Source organism: Gopherus evgoodei, unplaced genomic scaffold (genome assembly GCF_007399415.2).
Source record: "Gopherus evgoodei ecotype Sinaloan lineage unplaced genomic scaffold, rGopEvg1_v1.p scaffold_51_arrow_ctg1, whole genome shotgun sequence".
Classification (NCBI taxonomy): domain Eukaryota; kingdom Metazoa; phylum Chordata; order Testudines; family Testudinidae; genus Gopherus; species Gopherus evgoodei.
This window is the reverse complement of record NW_022060072.1, coordinates 80,172-95,983: the sequence shown is the minus strand read 5'-3', so window position 1 is coordinate 95,983 and position 15,812 is coordinate 80,172. Positions and strand designations below refer to the sequence as shown.

Here is a 15,812-nt window from a genome sequence, read left to right as displayed (position 1 = left end):
CTGAATCATAGGACACACACAGTGGTGGAACTGTAGAAAGTGGAGAAGATCAATTCCATACAGCTCTGAAAGAGGAAACACTGCTGGCGTAACTCGGAAGGTGGGAATTCCTCTGACACAGCACTTCTTCAGGTGTCACAGAGATTGAAAACAAAAAAACTTCTTTCCCCCCCTCAGTCATAGTCACCATACGATGCTTTGGAACTACTCCATATGAAACCAGTCAGGACACTGGGGTAGCCTCCTCTCTCTGAGCAGACTGTCACCAGGGCAAGAAGCTTACACAGCTTCAACTTTCCTGGGTCTGACCTCAAAGTGTTCAGCATCCCCTGCCCCACCGTGAGCTTACCACAGTGAGTCTGCCCAGGCAGAATCCTGGGGAAGCCAGAGGGCCCTGCACCCCAGCTCCACAGTCAGCAGTGACTCTCAGCCAGCCAGGAGAACAGAAGTTTTATTATTCAACAGGAATGCAGAGTAGAACAGAACTCGTTAGCACAGAAAACAGTGACTTTCAGCCAAGTCCATCTTGGGGAGTTGTGGGCCAGATGCCCTGGACTCCCCTTCTTCCAGTCCACCCAAGCAGACTGCCAGCTTCCAGGGACCCAAACTCAGACACCCCCATTGCTCCTCCTCCTTGTCTTTGTCTCTCTTGCAGGGCAAAGAGTCACCCGGTTGCATCCCATTCCTGGGTCTCAGGTTACAAAGGCACCATATGATGGGTTCAGTCACAGACACCGCCTTGGGACTGTCACCTGAGGTACTGAAATGACCTCTGAGCCCGTTTTCCCTGCCAGCTTGGGACTTCCAGAATCCTGTCTTGTTGAGCTAGCCTGCTGCAACACAGACCCGGGGTCTGAACCACACGCCCCAAAGCTGCAGGCTTTAAGTGAAAACAGCTCAGCAGCTTCCTTGTCTCCAGCACCCAGACACCCAGTTCCCAATGGGATCCAAACCCCCAAATAAATCCATTTCACTCTGTATAAAGCTTATATGGAGTAAATTCATAAATTGACCATCCTCTGTAACACTGATAGAGAGAGATGCATAGCTGTTTTCTTCCCCAGGTATTAATCACTTACTTTGGTTTCATTAATAAATCCTACTTTTCCTACTTAACATCATTTTTGTTTAACTGGTTTCAAGTAAGAACAGATGGAACAAAGTAAGTCACCCAGGAAAATAAAGCAAAACACGCAAGAAACTGATGACAAGTAATAGCTCACCCTCAGGAATGTTCCAATAAGCTTCTGTCACAGATTAGACTCCTTTCTAGTCTGGCCCTGATGCTTTCCCAGGTGTGTTAGCTCCAGCAGACATCTCAGTGGTAAGCAGGGGATTTCTCATGACTGGCCCCCTTTGTGCTTCTCCACCCTCTTCTATAGCATTGGCACGAGGCGGGAATCTTTTGTCTCTCTGAGTCCCCACCCCTCCTGCTAAATGGAAAAGCACCAGGTTTAAGATGGATTTCAGTACCAGGTGGCATGGTCACATATCACTGTAAGACCCCTCATCTCCATTCTCCATGGGCTGGCCCACACCTACACAGGAAGGCGTTCAAGTAACTAAGGCCATTTACGACTGATTCTTTCTGGAGCACCCTTAAAGGCCTCCACTTAATACGTTTACATCAGAGATACAAGTTTATACCTTATTCTCCTAGCTCCAGACATAGAGACAATACAGGCAAACACATAGGATGAACACACTCAGTAGATTACAAGCTTTCTAATGACACCATACAAGGGGTATTTAACGTCAAGCATATTCCAGTTATGTCCTAGTCAAAAGCATATTTCCATAAAGCATATGGAGTGCAACGTCACAAACCGGTCATACCACAGGTGCAGGCAGCTGGAGCAGCCTCATCTGCCCCAGAGGTCTCAGCCAAAGTCACACACCCCTATTACCACCACATAAAGGCAGCACACAGGGAAACTGAGGCACACATTGTATTCATGCAAAACAAGTAAAACTCACATAGGCTCAACAGTAAGACTCATATACAACATAACAAGGGAAAATCCCCACTTTGTCACACCCTCTGTCCCTGCTTCTCCTCTGTTATATGTACATTGAGAAAAATGGTACAAAACCCAGCTGCTTTTCAGCAGAACCCAGTGCACCGTGGGAAGAACTGGGAATGAGGCAATGTGTACTGGTGACTAACAATCACTTTGCAGTGGGAGGACAAGTATAAACGTGATGCTCCAAATTTGGTTAGACTAGGAAAAGTGATGGAGGCTGTGTCCAGTGGTGAGGAAATTTGCTACGTTACCCTGGCCGCTATATAGGCTATTTTCTTCACTGAAAAGTAACAGTTGTGTTTTTATATCAGGATCCCTAATTCAATCTAGCTAACTCCATGGAAAACTCTAGTGAGGTCAAGGCCCAGGTAGATTTAATCTCCATGTACCTAGTAAAGGTCACTCCTGGTTCCCCCACCTGGGGCTGACGGACATTCCTGGAGGGATGCACACTTCCATGACGCAGAACAAAGGAGTTGATGAAAAACACTGTGGGCTTCACTCCAAGGACGGATGAGCTGCAAAAGAGAAAAGCAGACAACTCACGTGAAGGAGCAGAGACACCATAAATGCTGCCTTAAAGTTCACTACTTGGGAATTTGCAAAAGGAAAAAAAATCTTTTGAGACCCAGACAAGATTTTCATGGTGTTTATCTCCCTTGCAGTTTCTCTGGTGATAAATAAGAGAAGAGTTGTGATGGAAGAATTTCCCACACACACAGCATTTATAGGGTTTTCTCTCCAGTGTGGTTCCTCTGATGTGTAATAAGGGTTGAGCTCTGAGCAAAGGTTTTTCCACACTCACGGCATTCATAAGGTTTCTCTCCAGTGTGGCTCCTCTGATGTATAGTAAGGTGTGAGCTCTGAGCAAAGGTTTTTCCACACTCACGGCATTCATAGGGTTTCTCTCCTGTGTGATTCCTCTGATGAGTAATAAGGCCTGAGAGCCAAGCAAAGGTTTTCCCGCACTCAGGGCATTTATAGGGTTTCTCTCCAGTGTGGCTCCTCTGATGTACAGTAAGATGTGAGCTCCAAGGGAAGGTTTTCCCGCACTCACGGCATTCATAGGGTTTCTCTCCTGTGTGATTCCTCTGATGAATAATAATGCCTGACCGCTGAGCAAAGGTTTTCCCGCACTCAGGGCATTTATAGGGCTTCTCTCCTCTATGGCTCCTCTGATGTGCAGTAAGGTGTGAGGTCCGAGCGAAGGTTTTCCCACACTCACAGCATTCGTAGGGTTTCTCCCCTGTGTGGATTCTCTGATGTGTAACAAGGTGTGAGGAGTGAGCATAGGTTTTCCCGCACTCATGACATTTATAGGGTTTCTCCCCTGTGTGGATTCTCTCATGTGTAATAAGGCCTGAGAGCTGAGCAAAGGTTTTCCTGCACTCATGGCATTTATAGGGTTTCTCTCGTGTGTGGGTCCTCTGATGTGTAGTAAGGGTTGTGCTCCGAGCAAAGCTTCTCCCACACTCATGACATTTATAGGGTTTCTCCCCTGTGTGGATTCTCTCATGTGTAATAAGGGTTGAGCCCCGAGCAAAGGTTTTCCCACACTCACGGCATTTATAGGGTTTCTCTCCAGTGTGGCTCCTCTGATGTATAGTAAGATGTGAGCTCCAAGGGAAGGTTTTCCCGCACTCACGGCATTCATAGGGTTTCTCTCCTGTGTGATTCCTCTGATGAGTAATAAGGCCTGAGAGCTGAGCAAAGGTTTTCCCGCACTCAGGGCATTTATAGGGTTTCTCTCCATTGTGGCTCCTCTGATGTATAGTAAGATGTGAGCTCCAAAAGAAGGTTTTCCCGCACTCACGGCATTCATAGGGTTTCTCTCCTGTGTGATTCCTCTGATGAGTAATAAGGCCTGAGAGCTGAGCAAAGGTTTTCCCACACTCACGGCATTCGTAGGGTTTCTCCCCTGTGTGGATTCTCTGATGTGTAACAAGGCGTGAGGAGTGAGCATAGGTTTTCCCGCACTCATGACATTTATAGGGTTTCTCCCCTGTGTGGATTCTCTCATGTGTAATAAGGCCTGAGAGCTGAGCAAAGGTTTTCCCGCACTCATGGCATTTATAGGGTTTCTCTCCTGTGTGGGTCCTCTGATGTGTAGTAAGGGTTGTGCTCCGAGCAAAGCTTCTCCCACACTCACGGCATTTATAGGGTTTCTCCCCTGTGTGGCTCCTCTGATGGCGAATAAGATGTGACCTCTGAGTGAAGGATTTCTTGCACTCATGGCATTCGTAGGGTCTCTCTCCTGTGTGGCTCCTCTGATGTGTGATAAGGGTTGAGCTCTGAGCAAAGGTTTTCCCACACTCGCAGCACTCATGGGGTCTCACTCCAGCGTAGATTCTCTGATGGTGTAAGCGCCTCTTGAACTTTTTCCCACACTCAAAGCCCGTGTTATTTCTCTCTCCCGTCAGGATTCTCTGGTGGGCCGTGGCTTCCTTGAGGCCTTTGTGAGTTTCCCGATAATTTACAGATATTCCAACTTTCTGCACTGGCTGGTATCCCTGCCGCTTTTCTGGCCTGTGCTGCCCCTGAGAGCCTTTTCCCTGCTCACAACTCCTGGACACACTCCCTTTGCATCTTTGCAACAACACCCCACGTGCTTCCACTTGCTCCTCTTCCTGCTGAGGCATCTGCTCCACAGTCTCTCTCACCATCCCCTCACCTGCTGGGACAGAGAAATAAAAACCTCAGAAACCAGAAGGGAAAAGGGGGGAACAAACCAAGAGAATAGCTGGAGATGGAGAAAAACCAGGGATTGAATTTCCCCAAACTCTTCCCCAAAGGGGAGAGAGGAGAGAATCATTTCTGCATCCAGTTCCCACCCAAACACTCAGGGAGAAGGGAGTTTGGGGACGGAGCTAATGCCAGGAGTTAGGATGGGTAGGAAGCCATGAACAGTATCTGCTCTGAGGATAAGACACCTGCTGAGGACCACCCTGAACTGAGACACCTCACAAGGTCTTTGCTGGGAACCCCAGCTGTTTCCTTCAACAGCTGAGTAGGTTTAATGATCCCTCACCCATGCAGCTGCCTCTCAGGATCTCTCTTTCCTCTGAGCCCTGGAGATCTGGGGCCCACAGCTCTTCCCCTTGTTCCAGCTGGGAGATGACATCGAGTTTGGAAACTGGAAACCCTGCTCAGGGGAAACACGACCAGTGAGATCAGGTAACACGCAAAAGAAGAACTTACTCAATTTGTGCATCAACAATAATTCTTTGAGATATGTCTCCGTACTGGGTACTCCACTGTAGGTGCTAGCATGTTAAAAACAGCTGTGTAGGTCAGTGGCTTTCCACACTACTGTACCCCTTTCAGGAGCCTGATTTGTCTTGCGTACCTCCGAGTTACACCTCATTTGAAAATTACTTGCTTATAAAATCAGACATAAAAATACAAAAGTGTCACCACACACCATGAATTGCTGACTTACTCATTTTTAACCATATCATTATAAAATAAATAATTGGAATATAAATATTGTACTTACATTTTAGTGTATATTATATAGATCAGTATAAACAAGTCATTGTATGAAATTTTATTCTCTACTGACTTGGCTAGTGATTTTTTGGTAGCAACTCTGGATAGGGTGACCAGAATTCCTGATAAAATTGGGACTATCCCGATATTGTGGTGTTTGTCCCGCATCCTGACCAATGTTTGGTCGGGACACAATTTGTCCCAATATTTCACAGTACTACTTTTTTCCCCCTCTGCCAGTGGCCCCCCCTACATATGTCCCAATATTTTCTTCTTCTCGTTTGGTAACCCTAACTCTGGAAGACCTCTGCATACCCCAGGGGTACACATACTAATGGTGTAGACACTGCAGCTCAGGCTTAACAGACTGAGCTCCAGCCCAATCTGCAACATATACGCAGTTATATACAGCTCACCAAGGCCAGTCTGGGGACTCATGCGGGGAGGGTCTCTCCCAGAGGCAGCACAGACATCCCAAAGTGCAATACAATTGTGTTCTCACATTCTGCTTCCCTTGGACCCAGTCATTACACATTCATAAGTGGACAGTTGTTGATCGTGTTTCACTCCTTCACACCCAGTGACTAACAAAGCAAACTGAGAGGGAAGCTGACCCATACATATTTTTCATTTAAAAAACTACTAAATAAAGCCCCCATTCTCCAGAGGGAGACAACGTCAAAGTGAAGGACTAGGATCATGAATCATAAAATCACAGAAACATGTAGGGTAAAAGGACCTCAAGATGTCAGCTAGTCCATCCTCCAGCCCTGAGGCAGGACCAAGTATACACAGACCATCTGTCTAACCTCTTCTTAAAAAACCTCCAGTGACCAGGATTCCACAACCTCTCTTGGTAACGTATTCCTGTACTTATCTATATGCACAGTTGGAAAGATTTTCCTAAGATCCAACCTGAACATCCCATGCTGCACAACAAGCCAGTTACTACTTCTCCCTACCCTAACCCTAAGCAGGAGAGGATAAGGCAGGGGCGGGCAAAGTATTTGGTCTGAGGACCACATCGGGTTTCCAAAATTGTATGGAGGGCCAGGCCCCTGATCCTCCCTGCTTCTCGCCCCCCTCCCCACACACACACACACACACACACACCGGGATTCTTACCACATCCAACACCCCCGTTCCCTGATGGCACCCTCCAGGACTCATGCCCCATCCACCACCCCCTGCTCCCTGTCCCCTGACCACCCAGGACCCTCCACCCCTGACTGCCCCTCACCATATATGAATATATATATGACATAACCGGAATATGTTTTATGCTACATATGCCATGTATCATATCTATGTAAAGGTTATGATCTACTGAATCGATTAATCCTATTTGTATGCACATATCATTTTTTTATTCAAAGTTATGAATATTGGCTGTAAACTCAGGCATGGCCGGCGCTTTCATTTAGGCGACCTAGGGCACCAGGATTTCAGGGGCGGTATTTTGCCAGGAGGGCGGCAGGCAGCTCCGGTGGAGCCTCCGCAGGCACGCCTGCGGCAGGTCCACCAGACGTGCGGGAGCAGCGGACCCTCCCCAGGGAGGCCTGCGGGAGGTCCACCGGAGCCACGGGAGGGGCAGCGAAATGGATAGAGCCGGCCCTGCACCTAGGGCGCCAGAAACCCTCGCGCCACTCCTGTACTCAGGGCCAGGGCAACCCATTAGGTGACCTAGGCAGTTGCCTAGGCCGCTAGCATTTCGGCGGTGGCATTTCGGGTCCTACACCGGCAACTGCGGTGGCCGGATCTTTGGCTGCCTCGGTCGTCACTGGCATTTAGGTGGAGGGAGCTGGGGCAGGAAAGTGCAGGGAGGGCCGCCTGTAGCAAGGGGGGGGCACGGGACGCAGGGGAACCGCTCCCTGCCCCAGCTCACTTCTGCTCCGCCTCCTCCCCTGAGCACGACACCCTACTCTGCTTCTCTCCCTCTCCCTCCCAGGCTTGCGGCACCAAACAGCTGTAACAGGAAGCTTACAGGGTGATGTTTTTATCTGTATTCAATTTCTTAGGCATAGATTTGCGTGTGTTATTTTATTTTGCTTGGTAATTCACTTTGTTCTGTCGGTTACTACCCGGAAGCACTTAAATCCTACTTACTGCATTTAATAAAACCACCTTTTACTCATTACTTAACCCAAAGTATGTATTAATACTTGAGGGGGCAAACAGCTGTGCACCTCTCTCTATCCGTGTTGCAGAGGGTGACCAATCTATGAGTTTAAGCTTTACACAGGGTAAAATGGATTTATTTAGGGTTTGAAACCCGCTGGGAGTTGGGCTTCTCAGTATTAAAGACAGGAACACTTCTGTAACTTGCTTTCAATTAAACCTGCAACTTTGGGGGCACGTGGATCAGGCCCCAGGTCTGTGTTGGAGCAGACTGGCATGTCTGGCTCAGCAAGAAAGGGTGCTGGAGTCCTAAGCTGGCAGGGAAAGCAGGGGCAGAAGTAGCTTTGGCAAATCAGTTGGCAGCTCTCATGGGGTGTCTGTGATCCAACCCATCACAAGAGGTATTCCTCATTTCAGTGCGGACTGGTGTAGGAAGGGTCAATAAAGGTACACAAGGGTGTGTTCTTGCCACAAGGTTTGTCAGCCTCAGCCTAACCCTAACCCCAAGTTTTGCCTTAGCAAAGAGACAGTGTTAGCGTTCGTGCTACTGCACCTGTGCTCTGCTCCCAAAGTGTTCTGTAGCGGGGAGGGCAGAGCACTGGTCCGTGTGTCACTAGCCTGTTGGGGTGTCGCTGAAACAGGGCAAAGTTGAGGGTGCACTGTGAACCTTAACTCTTCGTTTCCCCTTCTAAGAACCGAGAGGACAGGAATCCTTACCCAGCGAAGTCACATTCTCACAGTTCTCCTGCATGACGTCTCTGTAAAGGGCTCTCTGAGCAGGGTCCAGCAGAGCCCACTCTTCACTGGTGAAATACACAGCCACCTCCTCAAAAGTCACCGGCCCCTGAAAGAGCAAGAGCCCCCCAAACTGCATCTGTTCCCCAGTGACAACCCCACTGTTCACAGGGGAGAGGGCCAATCACATGGAAGCTCTGAGAGGCAGGCAGGATCCCACCCCCTCCCCATCAGAGCAGCCAGGAGGCATCGGGGGGGGGGAGAAAGAGAGAGAGTCCCTCGCCCCTTCTAGCAGACAGCAATGGCAGGAGTCTTCACATTCCACACTCACCTATCAGCCAGAAGTTGATACAGGAGATGGAGCCCCCAGCAGGGTCCAGTGACAGCCCCCTGGCAGCAATCCCAACACCCTCCCCAGTGCCAGCACTTGGATGGGATGGGGTGTCTTCCCCGGGCCTCACTGGCGGTTCCCCTCTGGCTAGTAGGTTCAGACTCCAGTATTGGAGGCTGGTACGTTTCCCCAGCCCAGTCCAGGGGGGCTGACAAACCAGGGAATTTCCACCCACAAACCCCATGGGTCTGTTGCTAGAATCTAGGCCCCACCGTAAACTAATCCCACCAGGCTTGTCACATTCTGTATCCCTCCTTTCTCCACCCTGGGTATTTCCAGCCCCCTCCCCACCAATCGCAGAAGCACCCACCTCCTATGTATTTACTGCCCTTCTCCCGCCAACAGGAGCCCACCAGCAACTCCCCAATAATACCTACCTGAGCTGGCTCCACGGCAGCCATTTCCCTTCCCTGCTCCCTGGAAGGGTGGGACGTGACACTGCAGCCTGTCAGGGCAAGAAGGGGAAGTGTCAGAACAGGACAATCCCATCACATCACAATTCCCCCCGGCTCTTTCCTCGCAGATGGATGTTCTCAACTCTGTCATGCAAACAACAGAAATACTCAAAACACAATTAGTAATGGGGTGGAGGGTGGACATGTGACTTTAACTACCGAGACACCTGTTAGAAAAGGAATTCAAACAGACACAAGTGTCCAATGAGTCCTTGGAATGTGTTGGGGACACCTGTTTGCTTCAGAAGATGGAAGTAATAACCAGGGGGATTTTAACCAGGCACCAGACATTTTAGGTGTGAAGGAAAATCTGGTAGGCCTCAACGTTGGTCAAGCTAGTAGGCCCGAAGCATTGGCCAAGCTTGTTTTGTATATGAAGAACCAAATGAAAAGTCCCCAAAACCAAACAATGGCATTCTGTGTACAGGGGGCAGGGGAAGGTGAAGTGGAAAGTCCCCAAACAGAACAATTTGCAATAGCCAAGCTTACGACATATATAACCACAATAGAAGCATTAGAAAAGTCAAATTGCAAAAGGTTACGCCCCTTGCATGCTCATAATCAATAACGGTGCCTCAGGCTAATCTGATTCCAAACACAATGCGTGGATCATTTTTCCACATCATAGGGTTTATTCTGACTAACAGGCGGGAGTTAGTTAGCACGCAGAAGGTGGAAAGCAATATGGGCGAAAGTGTTCATGAAATGATGATTTTGTGATTCTAAGAGAAGGGAAGGTGGTAGAGCAGGAAAAGGAGGACAATAGACTTCAGAAAGGCTGGTGATATCAGATGCCAAGCTGGGAGGCAGGAGGGCTCTGGGCTGGAGAGAGAGAGAGCAGGCAGAGCCCACCTGGATGCAGGGAAGACTGGGAGATGCTGTGCTGAGGGAGGCCAGGCCTGAGGGCCCTGAGACTTTCCTATGCTGTGTTCAGATGCTCAATAAACCCGCGTGTTTTACACTGGCTGAGAGTCACTCTGGTCTAGAGAACAGGTTGCATCATTCCCTCTGGGATTAGATGCCCAGGGGTCCAGAGCAAGTGGACTCCCTGAGGGGGCCCATGGCGAGAGATGGGTGTGCTAAGGCTCAGAGAAGTGCAGTTCCAGGAGGTGAAGAGGCTTAACTCCCGAGAGAGTGAAACCGCGAGAAGGGCTGTATCACTGGAGAGGGTTCCCCCAAGGACTGCACGGGGCCAAGAATTGGCACGACCTGTGAGTCCCTGACACCTGGGACTTTTCGTAACTTTCCACTGGAAGGAAAGGGTGTGTGTGTGTCAAGTATGGGAAACAGAAGATTCCCGCTTTATGTAAATCTTATTTAAGGGTGGGGAGGAAGGCAAATGAGTCTGCCCAAGAAGAAAGACTGCTAAAGCCATCTGAAGGTAAGGGAGGTGAGGAGTCTAGACTGAGACAGTGGTCCAGTCTGAAAAGAAATATAACTGCAACTCTGAACCACGGAAATTTTGCAACCTGCCTAAAATAACATTCAGGGTAAGGAATTACATTATGTAACCTGTTTCAGAGTGGTAGCCATGTTAGTCTGTATCAGCAAAAAGAACAAGGAGTACTTGTGGCATGTTACAGACTAACAAATTTATTTTTTTATTATGTAACCTGTTTTTTAAGTAGATTGAGCTTAGCTTATGTATTTTGCTTTATTTGGTTAGTAATCTGCTTTGTTCTGTCTGTTATCTCTTATATTCACTTAAAATTCACCTTTTGTAGTTAAACTGAGTTATATTATAAACAAGGAATACATTTATTATGTAATTTCTAACTGGGGGCAGAAGTTGTGCATATCTCCCTCCACAATGAGGGAGGGGATGATTTTCATAAAATCTTTGGGTCTGTCCCCCTTAAAGGGAGCGGGCACGAGAGTGTTGGGGCAAGCCCCTAAGGCTGAATCTTTCCAGAGTGGATTTGTCTCTCTGTGCAGCTGGGCGTGGCCCTGCCCATGTGCTTGGCTGAAAGAGGCTTGCAAGCCTAGCCCAGCCAGAAAGAGGGGACCCAGACTAGCAGAACAGGCTGCCTCAGTGGCACCTCGGCACATCAGGCGACACCCCAAAGGGTCCAAACCCGTCACAGAGCCCCATGGGAATAAAATTCTAAGGAGAATACAGCTCAGGAGAGCTGGCAGTTTCTCAGACCACTACTAAAGGAGCAACAGCAAATTATCACAATGCGAACGAAAGACAGAAAGAATAGGAAGCTGCCAACAGGCGCTCTTTAATGACCAGGCAATAAAAAGGAATCCTACAAAAATTTGAATCATGGACAAATTGCTATGGATGAGTACAAAAGAACAGCACAAATGTGGAATCATAAGACTGGAAGGGACCTCACAAAGTCATCTAGTCCAGTCCCCTGCACTCATGGCAGGACTAAATATTATCTAGACCATCCCTGGCAGGTGTCTTATCCAATCTGCTCTTTAAAATCTCCAATGATAGATATTTCACAACCTCCCCAGACAATTTATTCCAGTGCTTAACCACCCCGACAGTTAGGAAGTTTTTCCTGATGTCCAACCCAAACCACTATTGCTGCAATTTAAGCCCATTGCCTCTTGTCCTAGCCTCAGAGATTAATATGAACGATTTTTCTCTCTCCTCATTGTAACAACCTTTTATGTACTTGAAAACTGTTGTCATGTTCCCTCTCAGTCTTCTCTTCTCCAGACTAAACAAACCCAGGTTTTTCAATCTTCCCCCACAGGTCATGTTTGCTAGACTTTTCATCATTTTTGTTGCTCTTCTCCGAACTTTCTCCAAATCTTTTCTGAAATGTGGCATCCAGAACGGGACATAATACTCCAGCTGAGGCCTAATCAGCACAGAGGATAGCAGAATTACTTCCAAAGCACTTGCAACTCCTCCCAACTTGGTATCGTCCAAGAACTTTTTAAGTGTACTCTCTATGCCATTATTTAAATTATTGATGAAGATATTGAACAGAACCAGACCCAGAACTGATTCCAGTGGGACCCAACACAATATGCCCTTCCAGCTTGCCTGTGAAACACTCGGAACTACTCTCTGGGAACAGTTTTCCAACCAGTTATGCACCCACCTACTGGCAGTTCCATCTCAAGTGTATTTCTCTGAGAAGGTCATGCAAGACAGTATTAAAAGCCTTACTGAAGTCACGATACCCCTTGTCTACTGCTTCCCCTCTATCCACAAGCTTGTTATCCTGACAGGAAAAAAAACATTAGGGTGGTTTGAAACGATTCTTTCTTGACAAATCCATGCTGACTGTTACTTATCACTTTAAGCAATCAATTAGCAACACTTAGAAGATGATAATTATTTGTTCCATTATTTTTCCAGGGAATTAAAATAAACTGATTAGTCTGTAATTTCCCAAGTCATCCTTACTCCCCTTTGTACAGATGGGCACTATATTTGCCCTTTTCCAGTCCTCTGGAATCTCTCCTATCTTCCTTGACTTTTTGAAGATAATCGCTAATGCCTCAGAGATCTCCTCAGTCAGCTCCTTCAGCATTCAAGGCTGCATTTCATCAGGCCCTGGTGACTTGACGACATCTAACCTAAGTAATTTTTAACTTGTTCTTTCTCTATTCTAGCCTCTGACCCTACCTCATTTTCATTGGCATTCATTAAGTTAGATGTCCAATTGCTACTAAACTTTTTGCTGAAAACCAAAACAAAAGGCATTTAGCACTTCTGCCATTTCCACATTTTCTGGTATTGTCACCCTCCCCCCCATTGAGTACCGTCAGAATGTGGGGACAAAATCAGAAAGATTAACTCACAAAAGAAGTTACCACTAGCAAGGGACACAGAAGGCAATAAGTAGGGTACTGCTTAAATCACAGGGAGGAGGGGGAATCATACCATTTTCAAGGGTTGGTCATGGCATAAATAGTGAACTTCACAGATGAGTTATACACCTGCAAAATTTGCTATTGATGTAGTGAGTAACTCATAAAAAAGTGTGAATTCTCCACAGCGTTTCTCACACTGGGGGCCCAGACCAAAAGGGGGATACAAGCCTACCGCGAGGTCGCTGTATTGCCACCTTTACTCCTGAGGTGATGCTGGCAGCAGTGCTGCCTGGAGCTGGGTGGCAGGAGAGCGGTGAATGCTGGCTGGTGCCCAGCTCTGAAGGAGAGAAGTAGGAGTGGCTTAGTATTGCCATCTTAACTTCTGTTCTGTGGTGGTGCTGCCTTTAGAGCGAGACACCCAGCCGGCAGCTGCCGCTCGTCACTCCGCCTTCAGAGTCAGGCAGCCGAAGACCCAATTTCATGGTCTGTGATGCAAATTTCCACCCTCATTTTTCTGCCCCATTTTTCTACTCCGCAGCCCCACTTTGTGCCCTTGGTGGCTGCCTCAGTCACCCCACCCGTGTTATGGCCCTGTAGCTGAACCAAATTGTCTGGTTAGCAAAACAAATCACAGGCGTCATGTAATAGTTGAGTGTTTGTATTATTCCAGCAGATTTTTCTTAAACAAATAGGTCTGCTGTGGCTTTTCCAAATTACAGCAATTAGTAAAGGCCCATTATTAATTTTCTGTGATTTTCCAAGCCTTCTTTGCAAATCAACTGCAATTATTTGAAGATCATCCCGCAGTTCAGGTAGGGTCTTAATTATTATTAAGTAAGAGGAGGAAGAAACAGAAACCACAATAGGGAAAGAACAGGTTAAAAATAGGTAGATACATTATTGTCAGCCACGAAATTCATTTTAAGGTGCTCAAAGAATTAGCTGAAGCAATCTGGAAACCATTAGCAATTATCTTTGAGAATGCCTGGAGAATGGTGAAGACTGGAGAAGGGCAAACGTACCCATCTTTTAAAGGGGGAATAAAGAGGACTGAGGAATAAAGTAAAGTTTTATTTAGATACCTGGAATGAACAAATTATTATACAATCAATTTGTAAGCACCTAGAGGACAGGAAGGTGATAAATTAGAGCCAGTCTGGATTTCCAAAAACAAATCATGCCAAATCAGTCTAATTTCCTGCTTTCACAGGGCTATTGGACTTACGGATCCAGGGGACACTGTAGAAAGGACATATCTTGATTTTGGTCTGGCTTTTGACACAGGCCCCCAGGACATTCTCACAGTGAACCAGGGAAATACGGCGCACATGAAAGTGTTATAAAATGGGTGAAAATGTTGTTGGAAGACTGTACTCAGACAGTAATCATTAGCGGTTCACTGTCCAATGAGAGGATGTATACAATGGGGTGCCTGGGGGCCAGTCCTGGATCTGATATAGTCAATATTTTCACTCATTACTTGGATAACGGACTGGAGAGCATGCTGTCTAAATATGCAGATAACAGCAGCTGTGAGGGGCTGCAAGCACACTGGAGGACAAGATTAGAAATCAAGGTAACATTTACACACAGGAGAAATGGGCTGAATGAACAAGATGAAATTCAATAAAGACAAGTGCAAAGTACTAGACTTAGGAAAGGAAAACCAAATGCACCACTACAAAGTGGGGACTAGCTGGCCAGGGGGCAGTACTACTGAAAATGATTGGGGGCTACAGTGGATCACAAACTGAATCTGAGTCAATTGTGAAAAACCGGATGAAGCACCGGACTACATTAGCAAGAGAGGCGGTGGAATCCCCATTACTGGAGGTTTTTAAGGACAGGTCAGACAAACACCTGAGTGCTGGGGGCCGGACTAGCTGCCCTCTCACGGTTCATTTCAGCCCCACAGTTCTACGACTCTATGTGGGGGAAATGTTTGGCCACTTTATTACAGCACTGACCGGCCCCTTCCACGAGCACTAAACCACCGAGACACTTTGAAACCCTCCCAGTAACAAGGTCTGGGAACCGGATGGGAGAGAAGCGCAGAACAAAAAGGAGTGACCCTGGGAGATTCCCCCTGACACTGTCCCCAGGGCAGCGCACTCCCACAGCAGGGGGAACAGGGAGAGTCAGGAACTGGCTTTTCCTCTTCCTGCACTCAGCTTGCTCACAGGAAAGTGAATCTGCCCAGTTATTTGATATCATGGTCCTGTGGATCCTCCCCTTAGGCTCAGGGGAGGTCCTTAAGCAGTGGGCGGGATCTGCCCACCGACTTCCTGGATACCAACAGAAAGATGCTGCAATAAGTGCGGGGGGGCTGGTCAGAGATCTGGGAATCTCTCTCCCTGATTATTTCTCCCACTGCCCTTTTCAGTCTCTCTGTCTCCTTTTTCTCCTTACGTCTCCCCTTCCCCTGTCTCTCCCCCTCTGGCTGACAGAATCCTGGGGGTTCGCTCTCCTATGGCTGGATCGGCTCCTGCAATTGCTAACGGGGGAGAGATGTGGGGTGAGGAGGGGCTGTTTGTGCAGAGTCACTCTCATGCCCATCCCCAGTTCCCTGAGTTCTCTATCAATCGCCTGGAGTCTTTGACTCAGACATTGCTGTGGACAAAGCCTTGGGTTGTCCTATGGGGCTAATTACAGCTGGAGGAAATCCTCACCTTGGCTGGGCACAAAGGAAGCTTTACTCACGGTCACTCCCCAGCTGTGATCCCGCTGGGGGAGCAGCAGCTGCTCAGCCTGGGTTCCCAGACCACAATCGGGGCAGCAGTGTCTGAACCAGAAAGCTCAACCCCAAAATCCTGA

General features: G+C 47.8%; 1 protein-coding gene across 2 annotated transcripts; it reads right to left on the bottom strand.

The window, feature by feature from the left end:
* Positions 1-1,008: 1,008 nt before the first annotated feature.
* Positions 1,009-9,095, bottom strand: LOC115643135 (zinc finger protein 883-like). Of its 2 annotated transcripts, XM_030546956.1 has the most exons (4): positions 8,349-9,095; positions 5,053-5,166; positions 2,830-4,698; positions 1,009-2,542 (listed from the first exon to the last, which is right to left on the bottom strand). In XM_030546956.1, the coding sequence occupies exons 1-4, from the start codon at positions 8,503-8,505 to the stop codon at positions 2,523-2,525; spliced, it is 2,160 nt and encodes a 719-aa protein (XP_030402816.1). In that variant the 5' UTR covers positions 8,506-9,095; the 3' UTR covers positions 1,009-2,522. The 2 variants fall into 2 exon arrangements, with proteins under 2 accessions (XP_030402816.1, XP_030402815.1); XM_030546955.1 differs by lacking the exon at positions 1,009-2,542 and having other exon boundaries at positions 2,658-4,698.
* Positions 9,096-15,812: the final 6,717 nt, after the last annotated feature.